Source organism: Podarcis gaigeae (genome assembly GCF_964106915.1).
Source record: "Podarcis gaigeae genome assembly, chromosome: 16".
NCBI classification, from domain to species: Eukaryota; Metazoa; Chordata; class Lepidosauria; order Squamata; family Lacertidae; genus Podarcis; species Podarcis gaigeae.
Window position 1 is genome coordinate 27,975,481 of NC_139693.1, and position 25,117 is coordinate 28,000,597.

The 25,117-nt window shown below is 44.4% G+C and overlaps 2 protein-coding genes across 14 annotated transcripts in view; both read left to right on the top strand.

The window, feature by feature from the left end:
- Nucleotides 1–25,117, top strand: part of LOC310834189 (immunoglobulin lambda-1 light chain-like) — a 179,400-nt gene that overhangs the window by 42,227 nt on the left and 112,056 nt on the right. For 2 of the 12 annotated variants that reach the window (XM_083717686.1, XM_083717679.1), the window contains exons 1-3: nt 14,986–15,063; nt 15,305–15,591; nt 24,203–24,219. The exons of 4 other annotated variants lie outside the window; for them this stretch is intronic. In XM_083717686.1, the coding sequence (XP_083573812.1) occupies nt 15,018–15,063; nt 15,305–15,591; nt 24,203–24,219 (350 nt within the window). In that variant the 5' untranslated portion in view covers nt 14,986–15,017. Of the gene's footprint in view, nt 1–3,654; nt 3,722–4,007; nt 4,306–11,188; nt 11,336–11,482; nt 11,787–14,985; nt 15,064–15,304; nt 15,609–24,202; nt 24,223–25,117 lie in introns of those variants that run through there. 6 more of the 12 variants (XM_083717684.1, XM_083717677.1, XM_083717685.1 and 3 more) reach the window with 5 other exon arrangements.
- The window catches only part of LOC310834202 (immunoglobulin lambda-1 light chain-like), a 125,556-nt gene continuing 120,056 nt past the window's right edge, over nt 19,618–25,117 (top strand). The window contains exons 1-2 of one of the 2 annotated variants that reach the window (XM_083717709.1): nt 19,618–19,726; nt 19,878–20,181. In XM_083717709.1, coding sequence (XP_083573835.1) covers nt 19,681–19,726; nt 19,878–20,181 — 350 coding nt within the window. In that variant the 5' untranslated portion in view covers nt 19,618–19,680. Of the gene's footprint in view, nt 19,727–19,877; nt 20,193–25,117 lie in introns of both variants that reach the window. The other variant, XM_083717710.1, reaches the window with a different exon arrangement.

Consider the following 25,117-nt stretch of genomic DNA (forward strand, 5'->3'; position numbering starts at 1 on the left):
GTTTGTAGACACAGGTGGCACTGTGGTCTAAACCAGTGTTTCCCAACCTTGGGCCTCCAGCTGTTTTTGAACTACAATTCCCATCATCCCTGACATGCACGCACGCACGCACACACGTGTGTCACAACATCCCTAACACTCCTTCAATACCAATGACTCTCTGCCCCAAACCAAGTGCTCTAAAACAATGTCTTCATGCTCTTGGTCTGATTGACATTTGCTTCATAGCCTCCTGCTTCTCTTCATATAACAGTCGGAGGTGGGGAATACTAATCCTGGGGATTGAATGTGCTCCTCTGGACCTTTCAATCTGACCCTCAGGTCTCCCCCCTAGCCACATCCTTCAGCTACACTTCAAAGAGTATGGGAGCTTTCTGACTCGCTGTTTCTTCTTCATGCGAAATTGGGGGGAATACACCTTTTCCCCTTCCCTACCTGCTTGAAAATTTCTCCTGCTGTGTTGTAGCACCCTAAAGTGCACCGATTCATAGTCAGCCTCACATCTCAACCCTTTTGTTGCGATATATCAGAGGTGCTGGGATGTTTTTCTGGAGAGTGGGAAAAGGCAAAGGCATCATTTTCCCTTCCTTTCATCCCGAAACCTCCCTGGGTGACATGAAGAGGGAAGGCTTTGAATTGCAGGAAATATAGTCATCCCTAGTATAAAATCTTAGTGACACTAGCAAGCCATTTCCCTCGGTCATCCTCAAATTCCCCAGCAACACAAACAAAAAACTAACAAACACAAATCATTTGGACTCCAGAGCTCTTTGATTCAATGAGCTTGGGTTATTTTCCAGACTACTTTATGAGGTTCTTGTTGTCAGTGTTTTGTTTTTAAGCTTAATTTCCAAATTAGTTTGGTAATTCTGGCGTGAGGGGGCACCAGTCAGGAGAAATCATTGTCTTGATTTTGGATGACCACAGTTCACTTCCAAAGTGGCAGATATGTGGGCCATTCAAATACCACGTGAGAACAATTAATATGCCGTTTCACTTTGCACCTTGAATGAGATGGATTGAGTCTGCTCAAGTTTTACTGCAGTTGACACCCAGCTGGACGATAAGCTACCCCAATTTATTACAATGAGTAGCATGAACATGTGGACCAATTAGAAACAGGTAGATTTCCATAAGGGGCGGGGCATGGAAGTTGTCTACTTAAGTGGGACAGAATCAAAATCAGGCAGTACAGGGCATTTTCTAAGCAACTGTCTGCATTTCCCAGACATCTAGGAGCGTTTTATCATGTTTGGGCCATCTCTCATTGTCCTACTGGCAACATGGTGCACAGGTGAGCAGAGTAGGATGGGCTACCTTTCATCCAGTACCTTAAACACAGAATGGTCTCAGAGAAACTAACACTCTTCTTCTTTCCCCAGTCTCCAGTGCCCAGACTGTCGTGACTCAGGAGCCTTCTAAGTCAGCCTCTCCTGGTCAGATGGTTAAACTATCCTGTTCCATGAGCAGTGCAACAGTGACAAGCTATGACCAATCCTGGTACCAGCAAAAGCCTGGCAGCCCTCCCAGGTTCCTCTACTATTACTATAGCAGTGCAGCTGCCGGCTCTGGGGACCTCAGTCGGTTCTCCGCTTCCAAGGAGGCATCCCAAAATACCTGGTATTTAACCATCAGCAATATCCAAGAAGCAGATGAGGCTGATTATTACTGTGCTGTGTGGTATGGCAGCGAGAGCAGGCTCCACAGTGATGCAGTCCTATGAGGAACTGAGACAAAAACCTCTGACTGCCGATCAAAGGCACTTTCTGTCCAAACACCAGGCTTACAATGAGACACTCTGTAGAATGGGAGCCAGGTATGCTGAGCCTTGCCTCCAAACTTCAGCTTAGGTGCCATTATCATCTGCCTCCACCATGCCCTCCAACATTTCTATGATAAAAATAGGGACCTCCTATTCCATAATACCTTGCTCATCTGACTACGTTGCCCCAGTCACTCTGGGCAGTTTCCAACATATGCAATAGTGCATCAGTGACCAGCTATAGACAAGCCTGGTACCAACAAACACCTGGCAGCCCTTCTGGGTTCCTGTATTATTACTATACCTGTGCTGTTGCAGGCTCTGGGGACCTCAGTTCGCTGCTTCCATCCCCAAATATTTAATATTTAACCATCTGCAACATCCAGGCAGCAGATGAGGCTGATTATTACTGCAATGTGTGGCATCCCCAAGTGGAATGTGTCACAGTCCTAAGAGGAACAGAGACAAAAATCTTCTGGTACGCTCTCTCTCTAAGTAGTAGTAGAGGCCACCACAATCTCTGCTGAGTGGATGCACGAGATTCCAGAAGTTCCAGGCCCTTACCTGGGTGTAGTGGATCCCACCTCTAGCCACCAAAAATATGTAGCAGATCCCAACACTTATCACCAATGAGTAATGCGGCAGACTGACCCTGATACCTGCCCCCTATTAAATATAGTGCACACACCTCACGTACACCGATTGATATGAAGTGGGGAGCTTGTATGAAGGAAAACTTAATGAGTTAAAATCTCAGGCAGAGGTTGAACAAACACGAGAAGAATTATTAAGCAAAAAAGGACTTTGGGGAACAAAGCAAGTGAGGAAATGTGTTTTCTCATGTGGAAGTTAACTTATTTACTTACTTCAGTTATGGTCAAAGAGATTGGCGCCCTCACATTGCAGAATGCGACCGGGCCCCTAGAGGGCTGCCTTGCTCTAAAAATACCGGAACGAATGAAATGTGTGCAGGAAACTGGGGAGGAATGTTGGCGTATAAGATCTTGCATTGCACTTGTCAACCAGATTCGTGATGACACATTAATATGTTGCAAGCTACATCTCTTCTTTTTTTAAAAAATTATATTTATTAAAATTTTCAAGGGTTACAAAAAGCAAAAGTAAAAACAATAACACCAAACAAAAACAAAACAACACATCACAACAAGAGAAAGAAAAAAAAGGGACAAAAAACAAAAAACACAACTAATCTTCCCAACTTATTTTTCATTCGCTTATTTCCTTGACCTCCTCACACCTCCCTTTTTTGTATTCTAATTTGATTATCTATTTCAGCAAATCCTTTCCATCTTTTCCAATTTTTGTTCTGTAATTTATCTCAATATAATGAAACTTTACTTTCCCTCCTTTCACCATTTTTTCCCTTTCTTTTTTTAACCTTATTTTAACATTAAAACTAAAATGCTTGAATGTGTTTAACTCCTTATAACATTTCTGCTAAATCCATAAAATATCAATCCACCATTTTTCTATCACTCCTTAATTTTGCAATATTTCTATATATAAACTTTAAGTTTTCCAATCTTCTTCCATCAACTCCTCTCCCTGGTTTCGGATTCTGCCAGTCCTTTCCGTCAATTCCATATAGTCCATCAACCTGGGCAAGCTACATCTCTCACGCACACCACCCTGGCATTCAGAGTTCCGTTTCCCTTACGTTCTCTTGAACGTACCCCAAGGATAGTCTGATGGAGAAGCCACAAAGGGAGCTTGCAAGTACGGCTGGAGAAAGACACTGTGCCACTCCAATGCATAGGGGCAGTCTTGGTGGCCAATCAGCAGGGAGTGAATTTGCATAAAGGGAGCATTCAGTGGCTTTGATGGGCTTTAAGAGGAAGCTGCCTGGGTTCATCCTTAGGAAGGAGAGTTCATCACCCATGTCCACCATGGCCTTGTCTCCTTGTCATCTTCTCATCCTGGTCTTCACTTATTACTCAGGTACTGAGATGGGTACCTCCCCAATTTTAGATCCCTTTTCCTATTCTACAAAATAGGCATCTTGATTTTGGGCATCCAGGTCATTTGAGCTGATTTGAGTGGAGGGGCTGATGGACCCATGACTTTGCCTTGAGCTGGGATATGTGTAGAGAAGATGCTCATTTGGGTCTATAGTGTCCCAGAAGACCATTTCTGCATGCACCCCCACTCAAGCCAAGGTCAGTCCATCCACCAACCCCTTGGTCTTCCAGTTATTTATCTCTGCATATATTTTCCCCCTTTCCAGGTTCTGTGGCCCAATACGTTCTTAATCAGCCACCATCAGCCTCTGTATCTCTAGGACAAACGGCAGAATTCTCATGTTCAGGAGAAAGGGTTGATAAGCACTATGTTCAGTGGTACCAGCAAAAACCTGGTGGCATTCCCAAGGCAGTTATATATAAGGACAAGGAAAGACCTGCTGGGATTCCTGAACGATTTTCTGGTCGCAGCAGTGGAAAAACAGTCACCTTAATCATCACTGGTGTTCAACAGCAAGATGAAGCTGATTATTACTGTGAAGGATGGGATAATGTCACTGCCTCTCAGCACAGTGGTGTGTTCAGAAGGGGAAGTAAGACACAAACCTTTGGTCCTCAAAGGGAGCAGCAGCTGCCACATCTTACCAGGTCTCAGGTGGCTGAAGATGCTTCCTGTTTGCTTCCTGGAGACTTTCTCCACTCGTTGAGGTGCAGCTGGGTATTTCTGCTCCATTGGCTGTGATGTTGTTACCATCACCCTCTGACCTTGAGATGAGACAAGCAAGGCACTCAAAGGTGGCTGGAGCATATTGAGGCTGGTGAAGCAGAAGGCAGGGAGACCAATGATGTTTAAAATACAGTGGTACCTCTGGTTGTGAATGGGATCCATTCCGGAGGCCTGTTCGCAACATGAAAAGAACACAACCCGCGTCTGCGTGTCTGCACACGTGCGGGTTGCGATTCGCCGCTTCTGCACATGCGCATGATGTCATTTTGCGTGTCTGCGCATGCACGAATGGCGAAACCCAGAAGTAACCCTTTTCGGTATTTCCGGGTCACCACAGCACGTATCCTGAAAGAATGTACAGTGGTACCTTGGGCTACATACACTTCAGGTTACAGACGCTTCAGGTTACAGACTCCGCTAACCCAGAAATAGTGCTTCAGGTTAAGAACTTTGCTTCAGGATGAGAACAGAAATCGGGCTCCGGCAGTGCGACAGCAGCAGGAGGCCCCATTAGCTAAAGTGGTGCTTCAGGTTAAGAACAGTTTCAGGTTAAGAACGGACCTCTGAAACGAATTAAGTACTTAACCTGAGGTACCACTGTAACATGAAGCGGACATAGCATGAGGTATGACTGTAATGTTTGTGAAAATACCAGAAGCTTTTCTTTTGGGAATTATAGGGACAGAACTACCTAAACTTATTCATGTATGCTACTACAGAGGCAGCAACGCTACTCACCCCAAAATGGAAAGAAGCAGAAGTCCCAGCAAAGGAAGAATGGATATAAAAACTTACGGAATATGCAGAAATGGCGAAACTTACTGGAAGAATAAGAAATCAAGATAACAAACTTTTTATAAAAGAATGGAAATAATTTAATAATAATTTATTATTTATACCCCGCCCATCTGGCTGGGTTTCCCCAGGCACTCTGGCCAGCTCCCAAGAGAATATTAATAATAATTTTTTAAAGTGACAAAACATCACGCATTAAAAACTTCCTGAAACAGGGCTGCCTTCAGATGTCTTCTGAAATATAGTTGTTTATTTCTCTTGACATCTGAAATACCGGAAGAATAAGAAATCAAGATAACAAGCTTTGAATAAAAGAATGGAAATGGTTTATTGAATATTTATAGATAAATTGTAAACAGTTAAGAACATTGACAGGATTATTGTAAAACCTGCAGTTTCATAAGAGTATATATTTCAAGAAGATGAAACAATGAGCAAACTAAGTTAATTTGGATACACAGAAGATATTAAAAATAAATTTAAGGAACCGCAGAAAGGGGGAGGGAAGGAAGTCAAGTTTTGAAATGTCGAAATGATTGTAAAATCAGCGAAATGTATGAACCTGAAAAGTATAAATAAAAAAATTGGAAAAAAAGAATGACATGCCACCTTCCGTTCATGTTTCCCTACTGACCAATCAGAACAGAGCTGATTAACATGGAGGTGGAGCATCTCTACAAACAGGAGTGATTTAAAGACTCGTTTCCATATTCACCCACACTGTCTTGGGTTCCTTTTCTTTCCTCATTGCAGATTCAAATTTCAGCATGGTTTGGGTTTGCCTTGTTAGCCTGCTGGCGATTTGGTGCAAAGGTGAGAGGAAGTTATGTATACATGAACACCGTCGCTGCGATAAACGTTCCTAATGCACCCAGCGTGAATATTCTTTCAATATTCTTTTCTTCCAGGGTCAAGTTCTCAGCCTCTGCTATCTCAGCCGGTGTCAGTTTCAGTGCCACCAGGAAACACAACCACACTTTCCTGTTCCTTAAACAATGGATTCAGCATTGATAGTTTTGCTGTGTCCTGGTTTCGGCAGAAGCCTGGGGGTTCTCCAGAGTACCTCTTATTCTATCATACAGATTCTATCAAGCACCAACGCTCTGGAATCCCCTCTCGTTTCTCCGGTTCCAAAGACATCGCCAGGAACAGTGGCTATTTAACTATCTCAGGAGCCCTGGCAGAAGACGAAACTGATTATTACTGTGCCACATTTCAAAGCAGCACATGGCACGGCGACGCAGTTCAAGGGGGAACTGAGACAAAAACCCACACATTTGTTCTCCTTGAGGAAATCAGTCATATACGTCAATGCAGAGATTTCACCAGAACTAAGAGAACAGTTGCAATTGTCTCAGCTCTTTCCCATTTAGAAGGTGGCTTTGCTTCCGAAATTTTGCCAGACCTGACATTTGCCCCGGCCTTTCTGGGTATGACTTTTGCACCAGAACATTGGTATCACTTTAACTTACTGCGTTCCATCATACCTCTCCTCCCTCTCGACTGTTGCCCATAGACTGGCCTTCACCAAAGCGAGGTTCAACGTTTTTCCCTCCAACGTCCTGAGACATAGATTCTCAAAGGGCCAAGCCCCCGCCATGTGTGAATGTGATAAGGAGACACCGGAGTCGCTCCAGCACATTATGTTCACTTGCCCCCTGTTCAATGTGCCACGGGCAAATTTGTTGGGATCAATCATACAGAAACTAGAGGGTACCCCACCAAAATTCCACCTTGCCCAAATCTTGCAGGATAAGGATACTCATACGACCCTGAAAGTGGCAAGGTTCCTGGTCGCTGTCCTTACCCAAAAGCGACGCCAAGGAGCACTACAAGCTAACTAAGGCGTAGTATGCCATTCTATTTTATAGTATTTTATTGCTATAGTGGTGTTTTAGCGGCTGTTTTTCCCACGTGCACAAGTTGTTATTTATGTGTCGTTTTTACCGGTATGGGCCTATGGCCGTAAATAAAATTATTACTACTATTACTACTTTTGCACCTATTCGGTGTGAATGAGATGGCAATGCTCCTGGACTAAAATTGTCTATCAAAAAGTTCACTCTTGTGGCTTATCACCCTGACAGCTACTCACTTGGGGTTTTAGTAAAGCAAACAGTCTAATTTGGCAGCAAGTAAATCAGGCATAGGCAAACTCCAGCCCTCCAGATGTTGGGGACTACAATTCCCATCATCCTTGACCACTGGACCTGTTAGCTAGGGATGATGGGAATTGTAGTCCCAAACATCTGGAGGGCCAGAGATGGCCTATGCCTGACCTAAATGATAACGAGCTGAAATTTGCAGACCCTAACACTTGTAATTCAATGGTGAATTTGGGATATAATGGAGATATAAAAGATTTGGATCATTATAAAAGATGCAGGAGGAAATGACTAACAATAGGACCCACAAAGGGAAGGAAAGAAGTCCAGGAGATTCGGTGGAATCTTGTTTCCACACTGAGGTCCAGCGCCGAGGGCCTTCTGGCGGTTCCCTCATTGCGAGAAGCAAAGCTACAGGGAACCAGGCAGAGGGCCTTCTCGGTAGTGGCGCCCGCCCTGTGGAACGCCCTTCCAGCAGATGTCAAAGTGATAAACAACTACCTGACATTCAGAAGACATCTTAAGGCAGTCCTGTTCAGGGAAGTTTTTAACGTGTGATATTTTACTGTATTTTTGGTTTCTATGGAAGCCGCCCAGAGTGGCAGGGGAGGCCCAGCCAGATGGGCGGGGTATAAATAATAAATTATTATTATTATTATATTATTTCTATATTGTATGTTGGATATGTGAGTGTAAAATGTTGATTTGAAAAACCAAATAAATAAATTTTAAAAAGAGAGAGAGATTTGCAGGCCAGATGCAGTGGCCTTGTGCTCCTGACCGTAAACCATCCCAATGGCCTCGGCCCAGTAGATCTGAAGGAGCGTCTCCACCCCCATCATTCAGCCCCGACACTGAGGTCCAGCGCTGAGGGCCTTCTGGGGGTTCTCTCACTGTGAGAAGCCAAGTTACAGGGAACCAGACAGAGGGCCTTCTCGGTAGTGGCACCCACCCTGCGGAACACCTTCCCACCAGATGTCAAAGGAAAAAACAACTACCAGATTTTAGGAGACATCTGAAGGCAGCCCTGTTTAGGGAAGCTTTTAATATCTGAAGGACTATTGTATTTTAATATTGTGTTGGAAGCCGCCCAGAGTGGCTGGGGAAACCCAGCCAGTTGGGCGGTGTATAAATAAATGAATTATTGCGCGGACAGGCGGAGTCCCCAGGTCCCAAGCGGCCCCCCTCCCCGTCATGTGGAATAACGACTCTAGACAACGTGCTATGGGATTAAATTGGCCACAACTTTATTAAATTTCAAATGTGGGTAGACCTTGGCTCAGGCATTGGGCGTTCTCCCTCCCCAGTCCCCAGCCGGGGACCTAGGGAGCATCAGGGTTATCCAGTGGGAGGGGGGGATGGGCCGGCTCTGGAGAACATATGTTCAAGCAGAGATAGCCGTCCCCGTTACGCCGCCGCCGCAGGGGAGGGCAATGAGGACCTTTCGGCGTATGGTCAAAGCCTCCCTTCAGAAACCCCTTTAACGGGGAATCCTGGTATCGTCGCTGCAAAGAGGAAGATGGACACAAGGATTCCGCCCAAGGCCTGTTACCGCCAAAGTTGTGACGTTTTGCTACAGGAAAGGCGAAACCTGCCAATGCAGGGAAATTCCTTTCCGGCCCTTTGACAGCGACCTTAACATAGCAGCGCCCGCATACCTGTGAAGAAAAGTTAACCTGCAAAATAAGACATTAACTGAGGGTGGGTAGGGTGGGAGAAGCTCTGGAGCCAAGTGAGGATTCCCAGGTAAGATCCTCCCTCTATTGTGTGGGCAGGTAATCCCTCCCCTACCTGGCCTGATCTCCTTGGCAACGCTTCCCCCCAGGTGGGATTGGACAACTGACTGGGGTAGGCGGAAACCTCCAGGTATCCCACCTGAGGGAAGGCAAAGCCAAGCCTATGCTGATGGTGCCGCTCCAGATCCAGGGGGCTGTGTGCGTCCACGCAAAGGTCGCCCCCCGTTTTATGTGGGGAGCGGTCATTCCCAGACATTTTCATGAATACCAGAAATTTCCACTGGATGAAATTTCCTGAGGCAAAATCCTGGACATATGGCAGCCCTATTCTTGTTTTTGTATTCAGAAAATTCACTACATATTCCAATGCTTCTTCTTTAAAAAATGTGTTTGGCAATAATGTCAAATAATGTCAAATTTTCCCCATCAAATGTTTCCTCCTTGAGTCAGGCTACCTCTCCTACACAGGGCTGCAGTTATGCTGCAGGTGTCAAGCTTCAGATCACTGGTCCTTTTTTAAAAATATTTTTTAAATTAAAATTTTCAATAAAATAACAAAAACAAACACAAAAAAGCACAATGTCAAATACAATAACCACCACAAACAAAGAAAAATATACACAAAAACAATATCAAATCCAAAAAAACGGGATTCTCTGAACCCCTTGATTTCCCTTAGCTGCATATCATATCTACTCCGAATTATTACTTTTTTTACCTCAGATTTCTTGTACTATTTCTAAAATGACAAGTGTTTTGAACATCCTGCCGATGTATTAACCTGTTTCCAATACTTTTGCAAATACATACCGTATTTTTTGCTCTATAAGACTCACTTTTTCCGTCCTAAAAAGTAAGGGGAAATGTGTGTGCGTCTTATGGAGCGAATGCAGGCTGCGCAGCTATCCCAGAAGCCAGAACAGCAAGAGGGGTTGCTGCTTTCACTGCGCAGCGATCCCTCTTGCTGTTCTGGCTTCTAAGATTCAGAATATTTTTTTTCTTGTTTTCCTCCTCCAAAAACTAGGTGCGTATTGTGGTCTGGTGCGTCTTATAGAGCAAAAAATACGGTAATAAACATTTCCCATTCATTTTTGAATCTCTTGTCGTCTTGATTTCTGAGCTTTCCAGTTAATTTCGCCATTTCAGCATAGTCCATTAACTTGGTTTGCCAGTCTTCTTTGGTCGGGACTGCTTCCTCCTTCCATCTTTGGGCTAATAGTATATGGGCCGCCATCATAGCATATATAAACTCCCCCCCCCTGATCTTTTGGAATCCTACAATGTTGGGTTCTACAATACCTAGTAAAAAGGCTTCTGGTTTTTTTAAACAAAGCTTACTCTAAACATTTTTTTCATTTCATTATACTTCCCTGAATTTTTTAACCTTCGTACATTCCCACCACATATGATAGAATGTACCCTCTGCTTCTTTACATTTCCAACACTTATTAGGAGATCTGGGGTCCTAAACTCAGCCACCCCCTTATCTCTGTGGCGGATGTTTCACACTCTCCCCAGTTCATTCCCTCACTCCACTGCTTTGCAGTCTCCTGGAGTGTTTTTCGTCTACTATAGTCTGTCCTTGAACCCTGATAGCGCCTCTTGGTGGCGTGAATAGAGGAAAGAGAGAAGTGTGAGAGTGCAGAATCTTGCCTGTGATACAAACGTAAAATTTACTTGTGTTACTCTGCCCACTTTTTCCTTGCCTAGATAGGAACGCAGCCACCAGTCTGAACAAGCCTCCCCATCCCTAATTAAGGTCATTTTCGGCTTTGGACTTAATGCCCTATCTTGAGAAGGAGGCTCTCTATATGGAAATACGTGTTGCTTCAATTCAAAGTGTGTTGAGCCAGTACTGCTACATTTTAGAGACCCTCGTTCTGTGGAGTTGGCCCATGACATCTGCTTGCCTCCCCAAGTCCTGCCCTGATTGCACCATTGCCTCTTCCCTTTTATCCTGGCCAAAGTGAGGACCGCCTACAAGAGTTTCATGCAAAATTACCTAATTAGCATTGGCTGCGCACTCCCCCAAGCAAGCCAATAAAGACATTCTTGTGGATCTAAGGACCAGAGAATAAATTTTCACGAAGGACCTGCTTGGCATTTATTGGGCAATTTGGAGAGGAGGAAGAGCCCAACTAGGTCTCCTTCTGTAGTGAAGTCACACTCTTTTAGAGCACTCACCATGGCCTGGCCCCTGGTTTTCCTAGCCCTTCTCAGCTACTGTGCAGGTAAGACTATGAAGGACTTGCTCCACACAGGAGAACATCTCACCTACTTTCATTATGTATTTAGCGCAGGAACATCATGCTTCTGTGAGATTTGAAACATGGAAACTGAACCGACGTCCTGTTTCTCTTTCCCCCCTTTTCATAAAGGTGTGACTTCACAACCAAGTTTGACTCAGCCTGCTTCTGAGTCTATGTCTCCAGGTGAAACTGTGAAACTCTCCTGCACCAGAAATGGTGGTAGTAGTTGGGATGCATTTCACTGGTATCAACAGAAGCCTGGACAGGCTCCTCGCTTTCTGCTCTATGGCACCAGCACCAGGGGAGACGGAATTCCAGATCGGTTCACTCCTTCTTCCTCTGGGAACACCGGCTATTTAAGTATCACTAACATCCAGACTGAAGATGAAGCCGTTTATTACTGTTCTGACTGGGAGTACAATATCTTGAAGGGGTATCACAGTGGTACAATCTAATGGGGAACTGAGACAAAAACCTTCTCTCTTCTTCTTAGAGAAGGGAAAACTGATTCACTCATGGGCATAACTCTGTGTCATTGAGGTTTGCCTGCTCAAAACCTAGAAATGAGGACACCTTTCCCCCAATGCCTTCTCTCTCTCTCTCTCTCTTTCTCTCACTTTTGACTTTTTCATTTGTACAAACATCAAATAGAAACACAATACAGTGGTACCTCGGGTTTCATATGCTTCAGGTTACAGAATCAGCTAACCCAGAAATATTATCTCGGGTTAAGAACTTTGCTTCAGGATGAGAACAGAAATTGTGCAGCGGTGGTGCAGCAGCAGCAGGAGGCCCTATTAGCTAAAGTGGTGCTTCAGGTTAAGAACAGTTTCAGGTTAAGAACAGACTTCCAGAACAAATTAAGTACTTAACCAGAGATACCACTGTACGCTACAAATATCCCCTTTGACTTACCTCTCCTTCTTTTGTGGTTTCATTCTGCATCGCCTTTCTAATTCCAATTATTTATAAACCCCAGGTAATCCTTAATGCAAATTTTATCTACAAGTTTCAAGTTAATTATGCTAATGAATTTAATGGTTTACAATGATTTTTCAAATGCATTATTTACCTTCCCCATTCTTTATTTAAAGTTGGTTTCTGATTCTTCCAGCAAGTTTTGCCATTTCAGCTTAGCCATTCTTCCTTGGTTGGAATTGCATCTTCCTTCTGGGAATTGTGTGCATTCCCTCTTTATTTACTGACCTCTGCAGTAGAAGGAGCCACCCTTTCTCCTTGCCTGCTCTGACTTGTTCCCTCCGCAACTGGGACAAGCAGCCTTCCAAAGTTTCCTCCTTCTTCCCACATTCCTCCCACTGCCTCATTGCCAGGTCTGCACCTCCCTCGCAGTGTGTCCCTTTTGCCAGGTGGGAAAGATTGTGCTCTCCATGCAGGGCCGGATTTAGGTTTGATGAGGCCCTAAGCTACTGAAGGTAATGGGGCGCTTGATATGTCCAGCTGTCCTTTGTCATCAACAAATTGTCACTGTTTTTTTGTGTTGAATATATACTATATGGTAATTTATGGACCTAATAGGTATCTAAAGCCATTTGCACATGCAGAATGCAGGCACCCTATATACAGAAATGAGCAAACCAGTGATATTTTAGGCAGCAGGCTAGCAGCCGGGGCCCATTACTTACATCATAGGAGCCTACACAACACAAAGCACTGTTGCCGTATGTAGAGTTTATTTTATTTGTTTTTTATCTTACATTTTGGAAATGTACATCCAGGTTTTATTCCTTTACTTTTTTGGAGGCCCCCCAAGAGAGTGGGGCCCTAAGCTATAGGGTGTTTAGCTTATACATAAATCCAGCAGTGTCTCTATGTCTTCGCTGTGTTTACTTCTGATCCGGCCCCCAACAGAGATGGGACCACTGCTGCCTCCTCCCAGCTTCCCTTATGAAAATCCTGTTGCCTTTCTTCTTGTTATGGCTTTATGTATTCACAGTACAGACTGAAGTCAGTCGTGGTTTTCGTTGTCTCCCCCACCCTCTGGTAAAAACCATTACACCCCACCTACCAGCAGGTGGTGCTGTGGTCTAAACCACTGATCCTCTTGGGCTTGCCACTCAGAAGGTCGTCAGTTCGAATCCCCGCAATGGAATGAGCTCCTGTTGCTCTGTCCCAGCACCTGCCAACCTAGCAGATCCAAAGCATGCCAGTGGAAGTAGATAGATAGGTACCACTGCGGCAGGAAGGTAAACGGCATTTCCGTGCGCTCTGTTTTCCATCACAGTGTCCTGTTGCCCCAGAAGCGGTTTAGTCCTGCTGGCCACATGACCTGGAAAGCTCTCTGCAGACAAACGCCAGTTCCCTTGGCCTGAAAGTGAGATGAGCACCACAACCTTATAGTTGCCTTTGACTGGACTTAACCATCCAGGGGTCCTTTACCTTTACCTTTTACATGCAGAAACACAGCACAAAATCAGGTCCAGGAGGAGAACTGGTGACAGTGTTCTAGCCAGGATACTCAAAACGTATCCATTCATAATTTCCTCCGATTCCCAAGGAGTGCTTGGCAATGGCGTTTGAAATAGGCATTCAAGATACCTTTTCATGCACATCCCAGAGTGAAAGAGGAGGTGACTGCAGAGCAAAGAGTCTAGCCTGATATTTGACTGAAAACTGCTTCCTTTATGATAAGTTTGCTTAAAAAGAAATCTTCAGTTCTACTCTGGTAAATCTGTTGTGGGTTTTTTTTTTTTAAAAAAGGTATTTTATTCTGAAACATTATATACATCCCTGGTGATAATCTGAGCTTTAGACACAAGGGGAGACATTGGTTCAGTTTATCTACCTTTGACATAATTCATTTCTGGAGTCCCCAGATGTCCTTGCACCTGCAGTATGAAGACAGAGTTCAGTAACAGATGAGCAGTCTATTTGGCTGTTACTCATGTATGGAACTCAAGAGGGCTGGATTTAGGTTTGATGGGGCCCTAAGCTACTGAAGGTAATGGGGCCCTTTATATGTCCAGCTGTCCTTTGTCAACAACAAATTGTCACTGTTTTTTGTGTTGAATATATGCTATATGGTAATTTTCGAACCTTATAGGTATCCAAAACCATTTGCACATGCAGAATTTCCTTTAAAAAATTTTGGGGGCCCCAAGAGAGTGGGGAAAGTGTGGGAGAACATTTCTTTGACACAATGCCATCTAACCTCCCTGCAACTAAATCAGAACAAAAATCCATCCATTTTCCAGGATTCTTATTCTGATGCCAGCATCTCGAAAGGAGCATTTCCCCATCATATACTACCTGATTCCTTTTTAAATTGGAGGTGCCAGGGACTGTATCATGCACATTTTGTGTCCTTTAGCACTAAGCTGTGAGCTCATCTCTTATCTCTTTCTTTCTTCCCATGAGTGACAGTTCCAATCTGCCTTGATCATGGCAAATCACCCTACTTCTACTTCAGGTCATCTCTCTCTCTCTCTCTCTCTCTCTCTCTCTCTCTCTCTCTCTCCCCAAATCAGTCCTCTTGCATCTGGTTGACCTACTTAATCATGCATTCCAAATAGAGACATGCAGTTCAAGCAGAGCCAATGAGCACAGTTTGGATTTGCATGAAGTGGCCATTCATCAGCTCCAGGCCATTGAAGAAGCGAAAGGCTGAGGTTCCAGACAGTTGCCTGTTTGGATAAGAGAGCTCACCATGGCCTGGACTCTGGTTTTTCTGGCCCTTCTCAGTTACTGCTCAGGTAAGGATGGGAAGGAATAACATATCTTTTGCCGTGGAGCCAACAGCACAATAAACTATATTCATTCATTTAATACAATAAACTATATTCATTTATTATCTTTATTTATTATGGAAACTTAAAGCTCCATTGATATTTGAGAACACAGTTGATGGAGAGTCATGCTTTTCTTTTTCTTTTTCTTTTTCTTTTTCTTTTTCTTTTTCTTTTTCTTTTTCTTTTTCTTTTTCTTTTTCAAAAGGTGTCAATTCACAGCCAACCGTGACTCAGACAGGCTCCCAGTCTGTGTCCCTGGGCCAAACTGTGAAACTCTTCTGCTCTAGAAGTAGTGGTGGTAACTGGGTCTACTTTCAGTGGTATCAACAGAAACCTGTGCAGGCTCCTCGCTTTGTGTGGTATGGCTCCAGCAACAGGGGAGAAGGGATCCCAGATCGGTTCACTGGCTCTGAATCTGGGAACACTGGCTCTTTAACCATCTCCAACATCCAGGCTGAAGATGAGGCAGTTTATTACTGTGGTGCCTGGGAGGTCACTGGTGGTATCAAGTTCCACGGTGATACAATCTGATGGGGAAGTGAGACAAAAACCTTTTCTCTTCTGCCCTGCCTCAACGAAACCTGAGTTCCTCAAGAGCAGAGTTGGGCTGAATCTGCTCAGGCTGTTTTTGACAGGAATGTAGATTGATATCAGATTATTTAGACACAGGAATGCATTGAGAGAAATGACGTCACCGTAAATATCTGGCACAGCTCACCAATAAATTGCAGTCCTCAGTTCTTCCCCCTCTCTCTTCCCCCATTTCCAGTGAAGGCATTCCCAGTTAGCCTGTGGCAACAAAGATGGGAATTTGAGACTCTGCATGACAAAGTGAGAAGCTTAAGGGTTTTGATGATGGTCTTGGCATTTGGGGACTATGCCTCACAGATATTCCCCATGAAAGGTTGGCTCTTTCAGGGTATTTTTTTTAACAGCTCCTTAATACAGATCTATTTTGGACTTTATTATTGCACATTTGCATTCCCAGTAGCAAAGCCAATGAAGGCACAGGAATGGATTTGCATGAATCCTCAGCTCTAAGGGATTTAAGCAAGGGGATGGCGAAGTCCCAGCCAGTTCCCCATTTGACTCAGAAAACCTCCCTTCTTTGGAGAGTTCACCATGGTCCCAGCTCTGCTTTTCTTGGCTCTTCTCAGTTACTGTTCAGGTAAGGAGGCAAATAGATAATCTTAGGTAAGTGCAAGAGACAAGAAGAAGAAGAATCTAAGATGGTTATCAAAGAAACATATTGCTCCTGCGATATTGGGGAGCACAGAGGATCAAAGTATTTGATTTCCCCCGTTTCCCTTTTTTTTGCAAAGGTGTCACTTCATAGCCAGCCTTGACTCAGCCAGTCTCCCAGTCTGTATCCCCAGGTGAAACTGTGAAACTCTCCTGCTCTCAAAATAGTGGTGGTAGCTGGAGCAGGTTTCACTGGAATCAACAGATACCTGGGCAGGTTCCTCGCTTTGTGTTTGCTGGTACCAGCACCTGGGGAGATGGGATCCTGGATCGGTTCACTGGTTCTTCCTCTGGGACCACTAGTTATTTAACCACCTCCAACATCCAGGCTGAAGATGAGGTGGTTTGTTACTGTGGTGCCTGGGAGTATGACAGCAACATGTTTCACGGCGGTCCAATCTGATGGGGAACTGAGACAAAAACCTTTGATCTTCCACTCCGGAGTGAAGAATGAAGAGCTCATTTTCTGTGCCTTAAGATCTTTCAAAGTCTCGAACCAAAGAGCTTTGCACTCACTTCTCTGTGGCTGCCATCTTACGCTGACAATTAAGAAAATATCCTTCTCTAATAGTTAGCTGATCTCTGATATTAAATGTTTATGTTTTTACTGTATGATTTACATCTGATTGCCGCAGACTGCTGTGATATGTTTTTTCCTGAACAGTGGGGTATGAAGATTTTTAAACAAATAAATAATATGGTAGGACTTACACACCCAACCAACCAACCTGCCATGAGTCCACACAGTCTGTTGTGATGCCGGAGGGGACGAATGATAAAGAGGAAAGTTTCTCTGTCTTCTTCTGTCTGTTTCTGTAAAGGTGACCATTCACAGCCAGCGGTCATTCAGCCAGACTCCCAGTCTGTGTCTCTGGGCCAGACGACTAAACTCCCCTGCTCCAAAAGTAGTGGGAGCTTGGACAGTTTTTACTGGTATCAACAGAAACCCGGAGACGCTCCTCGTTTTGTGCTCTATGGTGCCGACAAGAGGGGAGAAGGGATCCCGGACCGGTTCACGGCTCTTCCTCTGGGAACACTGGCTATTTAACCATCTCCAACATCCAGGCTGAAGATGAGGCTGTTTATTTCTGTGTTGACTGGGAGCACACCGGTAGTATCATGTTTCACAGTGATACAACCTAATGGGGAACTGAGACAAAAACCTGTTCTCTTTCTCCCCAGAGTGCAGAACAGACTAGATCCGTGGAGCATCATTTCATCTGTGCCAGAATATCTTTTGCTATCTAGATTTGTAAGGCTCAGTGAGGCCATCTGGGCTCAGACACTTCTCAATGGCAGGACCACTCACCAACCAACTGCACCAGCAATCTGTACCCCCATTAGAAAAGGAATTTCCCCAAAAATCTTGATGGATCTTTTCTTATTCCTATTTTGCTCCTTCATTTCATTGATTATTCACTTGTCATCTGAAGATCTCCAAGAGACAGCAAAAAGATACACAGCACACAACACCTTTGGGGTGGGGGAAAGTAGGGCGAATCATATGATACATTAATGCTGATAAGGAAAAATTTGGGGGTGTGAATTTACTCCACTGCCCAGTTCATCGGGGTGCCAGTCCTCATGGGTCTCCCCGGCCAGCAAAAGAAGGATTCTCCAGTCAAGTTAAAGAAGCAAATAGCAGTCAGTAGACCTGATCTTTATTTCTTGCAAGAAGGTTCAAACACACAGAGTAGGAACCCTGAGCATGGGGTTGCGTGAACTTTTAAGACCCCTCCCCATTTCCCATAATACATTATCCAACAGCATCATCGAAACATCACAAATATGTCACAAAGTAGGAATGTTTGGCGTGTAGAAACATGAGCCCATCACATCCACCCCTGTCAATAGCTCCCATTCCCAACACCTTTTAGGTACCCTCTTCCCCAAAGAACAATAAAAGTATTTACACATCTCCCTAGCTGCAAGGCTTTCCTGAGCTCCTCTGAAAGTATCCGGATTCAATCCTCCATCTGGATGGATTTCTGTCTGAGGTATTTGCTGCCCTTGATCACCTCCTGTTGTGAGGCTAAGTTCACACCTTATGGACCGTATGCTTAAGGGATTCTGGAGGCAGGGGGAGTCCTGGATCCCCCTCTTCCAGAGGAATCATTAGCCCTTGAAACCAAGGAACTTGGTCAAACCGTTGAATTTTGGTGATTATTTATTAAGTTTCTACTGTTTTCAATATCGGATTGTCAGAGGAAACAGTACAATACATGGTCTCAACTTATTGCTACAATTTTATAGACTACTTTAATGAGCCTCCTTGCTGTTTTCTATGTATGGCGCTTGTATCAACAGTCAGTGCCCTGGCCTTAGTTTGGGGCTGTGGTGGGGACTTGGGGGGAGTCGTTTAACAGCCCCCCCATTCCTTGCTTTACAACGCATTGATATTTCATATAACATAACATCGATTAAAAAACACGCTCAATTTATAAACAAAGCAATCATCAGACCCATTAACGAATAGACAAAAATAAACAAAACCTCAACTTCCACTCGTCCAATAAAACATTCACATCAAACCAACAATTTCCTCCCCCCCCCCCACCTTTAATCTTTCCACTCCAACCAGAGGTCAGGTGCGGAGGGCAGCTGTTGCAAATTGGGGGAGGGGAATTACAGATAGGTAGCCGTGTTGGTCTGCCATAGTCAAAACAAAATAAAAAAATTCCTTCCAGTAGCACCTTAAAGACCAACTAAGTTAGTTCTTGGTATGAGCTTTCGTGTGCATGCACACTTCTTCAGATACACTGTGTGTCTGAAGAAGTGTGCATGCACACGAAAGCTCATACCAAGAACTAACTTAGTTGGTCTTTAAGGTGCTTGGGGGAGGGGAGTCTCAGCAGGGGTTGAGCACCTGCTCCCCCTTCTGTTTTAAAAAGGAGCAATTCTCACATATCACATACATTATCATTAGACAATTTACAGCATGTATCTCCAGGGGCGTAATGATGATAATGAGGATGAGGATGATTTTATTATTAATGTCCGCCCATCTGGCTGGGTTTCCCCAGCCCCTCTGGGCAGCTTACAGCACACAAAATAATTCTAAAATGTACATAGCCACTTTGGGGGTGGGGGGAGACATACAGCATGTGAATGAGCCCAGAGCGCAGGGATGTTGCATACTTCACAAGGCATCTTTCCGTGGTGGGAAATGTTCACTGTGTACAAGACAAGACCCATTCTCATTTTTAAAAAAAAAACATTTATGCAAATTTGGGTGCATTTGCATGAAGAGGGGCATTCCTCAGCCCTAGAGGACTTACTTAAGAAAGCAAAGGGTGAGGTCCCAGCCAGTTGCTTTTGTGTTTCGGAAAGCCCCTCACCATGGCCTGGACTCTGTTTTTCCTGGCCCTTCTCAATTACTGTTCAGGTAAGGATGCAAGCAGGTAACCTCATGCAGACCTGAGAGATAAAACCAAAATTACTTGTAGTGTTTATTTATTATGGAAACTTAAAGCTCCAGTGATATTTGAGAAGACAGAGGATGGAGAGTCATGCTTTTCTTTTTCTTTTTTCAAAAGGTGCCAATTCACAGCCAACCGTGACTCAGACAGGCTCCCAGTCTGTGTCCCCGGGCCAAACTCTGAAACTCTCCTGCTCTGCAAGTAGTGGTGGTAGCTGGGGCTACTTTCACTGGTATCAACAGAAACCTGGACAGGCTCCTCGCTTTGTGTGGTATGGCTCCAGCAACAGGGGAGAAGGGATCCCAGATCGGTTCACTGGCTCTGAATCTGGGAACACTGGCTCTTTAACCATCTCCAACACCCAGGCTGAAGATGAGGCCGTTTATTACTGTGGTGCCAGGGAGAGCACTGGTAGCTGGAAGTATCACAGTGGTACATTCTAATGGGGAACTGAGACAAAAACCTTTTCTCTTCTGCCCTGCCACAACGAAACCTGAGTTCCTCAAGAGCAGAATTGGGCCTGAATGAGCTCAGACTGTTTTTGACAAGAATGTAGAGTGATATCAGATTATTTAGACACGGGAATGCATTTAGAGAAATGGCCTCGCTGTAAACATCTGACACAGCTCAGCAATAAATTGCAGCCCTCTGTTCTTAATTCTCCTTGATGGCTAGGTCAAAGCTCAACAACTTTGCCAAAAAAACGATCATCAACTTTTGTGTCCGGATTTTCACATTTTGAAAAATGGCAACCCTGTTAATAAATAAATAGCTGGGTTGTCGTTTTTTAATTTCCTTGCAAACAAGTCACAATGAATGTTCAAAAAGCAGTAACCCAGTCCAATATTCTATATTCTTCTTCTCACTCCAGAATCTCAAGATCTTTCCCACCATCTGCTGCTTGATCTATTTATCTCTGGTGCAAGGAACTGGACCTTCCACATGCAAGTCATATCCTTTGCCATTAAACTTCCATACCCCTTTATCCCTCTTCCCTTGAGATATCCCCATCAGCCTTGATAAGAAAGAATTATCCTGCTTCATCCTTAAGGTCATCTTCTACCAGACAAGCACCATCACTAATACTATTTTTAAATCTCCTTTCTGCTAAAGTATTATAGTGCATCTCATTTTGATATTGCATTTTGTATTCTCAGAAGAGAGACAAAGTTCTAACAGAGCCAACGAACATGGGATGTTCATTAAAGGACCATTCATCAGCTCTGGGGAGATATAAGAAAGGAAAGTGTCAGGTCCCACCCAGCTTCCTGTTAGAGTCAACATGCTCTTTAAATATATTCTAATTGTTTCTGTTATTTCTTAGGAAATTCACATTGTAATGCGATAAAAGGCAATATGTAAGAAATGAAACAAGTAATGAAAATACAATTAAACGTGCAGCACCTAACACAGCACATTACAATTACTATAATAGGCAGAAGAATTATTAAGCACCCATCCTTAAGACCCTAGGCAATTTGATATGCACAACTCGCAGACTTAACATATAGAATAAGAGAACAAGAAGAACATATATTAAAGAAGATTGGAAAACATTTATTGAATATATGGGGAATAATTGTGTACAGCTGAAAACACTGGCAGCATTTAGATAAATTCAGCAGTGTAAACAAGTTTTGATGGATGCAATAATGGAATACTGAATGGTATAGTTTTTGTAAAACATGCAGGGATTTATGATATGTAAAGGGAACCATGGAAAGAAAAGAAGGGAAGTCATTGGTATCTTAAGGATGTAAAATGAGTATTCCAAACACAACCCACTTGGAAATTGGCCAGGTCTTATATATATAAATTTCCAAGTGGGTTTTGTGGGGAAATCTTACTATTCACTTCCAGGCCCTGAGAAACTTTGCCATGGAAATCTCAGTGTGTCTGGCTGTTGATAGAGCTGCAAACTCTGCAGTCCTTCCGTTAATCTGTAGGGGGCGATGTTGGTCCACTTATACCAGATTTAGGAAAAATTATACCACCACATAAACTTCCTGCAACTGCGGTGTGAAGTGAAAAGGAAGAATGCTCTTTATTCGTGAGTAAATCTCCTGTGCCTTCCAACTCATTCAGGTGCTAATATTCTGCGTCTCTAATCTAGAATATGAGACACGGGGCTGACCAAAGGGGGAACACTTGGTGCTCCAGGTGTTACTGAACTGCGAGTCCCATCAGCCCCCTCCCAGACAGCATGGCCAGGGGCCAGCCTTACTGGATACTGTAGATAGGGCCAAGGATTCCCAAATCCTGGTGCATATTGTGTGTGGGGGGGGAATAAGAAGAACAAAGTCTTATTTTTGCTCCCATTCCTTGTCAACATTTAATGCAATCAGGTGCCAAAATCAGGTGCAATGAGGTGCCAATCAGGTGTATCTGAAGAAGTGTGCATGCACACAAAAGCTCATGCAAGTAACTAATTTAGTTGGTCTCTAAGGTGCTACTGGAAGGATTTTTTTTATTTTGTTTCGACTACGGCTACCTACCTGTAACTAGGTGCCAAAATGTTTTACATATTTTACATAAACTAAACCCTTCAGTATTCCATTGTTACATTCATCAAAACTTATTTACACTGTTGAATTTATCTTCATGCTGCCAACGTTTTCGAGTGTACACAATTTCCCCCCGTGTATTCAAGCAATATTTTCCAATCTTCTTTAAACATATGTTCCTCTTGCTCTCTTATTCTATATGTTCGCATATTCCATCAGTTTAAGTTGCCATTCTTCTTTAGTTGGGATCTCTCTTGTTTTCCATTTTGGGGGGCTAACAAAACATGGGCCGCAGTAGTGGCATTCATAAATAACCTTTTCCCCTTTTTTCTTTTTGCACCTGGGAATTATATTCTTCTGAGCTCTTGTCCGCCTTCACCCCTACTCTCCTCAGCTTTGATCCCAGCATTTGGCAGAGGGTCCAGGCAGCAGATGCAGAGGGTGGCAAGGAGTGCTGGCCAAATATTGGAGGGTGGGGCTGTGTGTGCCTCGTGGTCTGGCCAGCCTTCCCTGAGCTCCCCTGCTGCTCTCTGGGGTGGAGAAGGAAGCTCTTCAGGTCAACACTGTTGAGCAGAGATGCTGCCACTGCTGGCCCAGTTCACTTCTGAATATGGAACGGAAAGGGAAACAAAATGCCTTAGGCTGGGCCTGACTGGACTTCACCAACCGTTATTGAGAGGGGTTATCTCGCCACGTCCTCAGTTTCATCCTGAATAAAACAAGGCAATATCTATTTTTAAAAGCAACAATGCTCTTTTTGTCAGGCTTCAGAGAATCTGATCCTTCGCCAGGTAGAAGCCAAAAAGCAGATAGACAAGAAGAGTTAATTTATTCAGTATTCACACAGAGAGACAAAGGAATACAGTCGCTATCAAATAATGGCGTTGCTCCGAGTAAATTCCACCCCCACCGCCGTCTCTCCTATTCCACATCATCCCTGCGCTGGCTGATCTGTGCTTTCTGCCTCTGAGCTTTCTGTTCTCCTACTCTCAATGCCTGCCTAGTCCTGAGAAGGAGGGGGGTCTGGAATGCTTCCCAAAGACACTGAGTCTGTCTGCTCTCTATCCCCTAGTTATTCTTCTTCCTGCTGTTCCTCTCCCAATATTTCCCAGCTTCTCCCATCTGCAGCCTCTGAACTATACCCTTCTGCAAACCGCTGTTCTACATCTATACTGTCCTCCTGCTCTCGGTAAGGTCCAGGAGAAGGTGGTTGGGGGGCGGCCCCTACAATTCTTCCTTAGTCCAGCCCCTGACACTTTTATGCAAATTGGTTGTATTGGATTTGTGTGTGTTTTTGATACAGCACTATATATTCTCAGCTGCGGCATGCGGCTCTAGCTGAGTGAATGAGTGCAGGGTGGATTTGCATGATTTGCATTTGTTTGTCCAGAGAGATTAAGGAAGGAAAAGGTGAGGTCCCAGCTAGTTGCCTGTCGGATTAAGAAGGAGACACTGCTTTGGAGAGCTCACCATGGCCTGGACTCTGCTTCTCCTGGTCCTCCTCAATTACTGTTCAGGTAAGGAAGTGGAGACAGCACAGCACGATTTTCTGTATTATATAGTCATCATATGAATGTGATGTTTTTCTGATATTGCAGAGAGTAATATATCAAGGGTCTTTCCCCTTTCCCTTAATTTTTTTGTAAAGGTGTCACTTCACAGGCAACCTTGACTCAGCCAGCTTCCCAGTCTGTGTCCCTGGGCCAAACTGTGAAACTCACCTGCAGCCAAAGTGGTGGTCTTGATTCCTCATACGCATTTGCCTGGTATCAACAGAAACCTGTGCAGGCTCCTCGCTTTGTGTGGTATGGCTCCAGCACCCGGGGAGAAGGGATCCCAGATCGGTTCACTGGCTCTCAATCCGGGAACACTGGCTATTTAACCATCTCCGACACCCAGGCTGAAGATGAAGCTAATTATTACTGTGCTACTGATGAGTCATCTGGTGGTTACAAGTATCACAGTGGTACAATCTAATGGGGAACTGAGACAAAAACCTTTTCTCTTCTGCCCTGCCACAACAAAACCTGAGTTCCTCAAGAGCAGAGTTGGGCGTGGGGAGCTGAGACAAAAACCTTCACCCTCCCTCCCTACAGCAAAAAAAAACAAAACAAACAGAATTACTTGAGTGCAGAGTCAAGAACGAAGGGGTTCTCTCTCTCTCTCTTTAACAAGAACGTGCAATGATATCAGGTAATATGGACACACAGATGCTTTTAGAGGAATAGTCTCAACTTAAATACTGTACAGTGGTACCTCGGGTTAAGTACTTAATTCGTTCCGGAGGTCCGTTCTTAACCTGAAACTGTTCTTAACCTGAAGCACCACTTTAGCTAATGGGGCCTCCCGCTGCTGCTGCACCACCAGAGCACAATTTCTGTTTTCATCCTGAAGCAAAGTTCTTAACCTGAAGCATTATTTCTGGGTTAGCGGAGTCTGTAACCTGAAGCATACATAACCTGAGGTACGACTGTATGTGGTCTCACCAATAAATGGCAGCGCCCAGTTTTTGTCTGACCCTGATTTTGTCTTACCCATAGAGGCTAGTGGCATGGGGCACCAGGGCGCCAAGTTCCGGAGGGCGCCAGGGAAGAGGTGGAGGCTGGATGCGGCATCTCCCGGCACCAGCTCACCATCCTCACCCTCCTCCGCCGCACCTGGAGCCTCTGCCTGCCGTGGCCACCGTGGCACAAAGCAGCCAGCTGAGCCAGGAAGTGCTGTGATCAGCTCCGTCTCTTCCCCACCGGAGGAGCCGCCCTCCAGAATCCCCTTTATTCAAATGTGTCCTTTGATCATTGGTGTTGCATCAACGCCAACAAGCAAACAAAGATGTTTTTGCAGAGCCAATGAGCA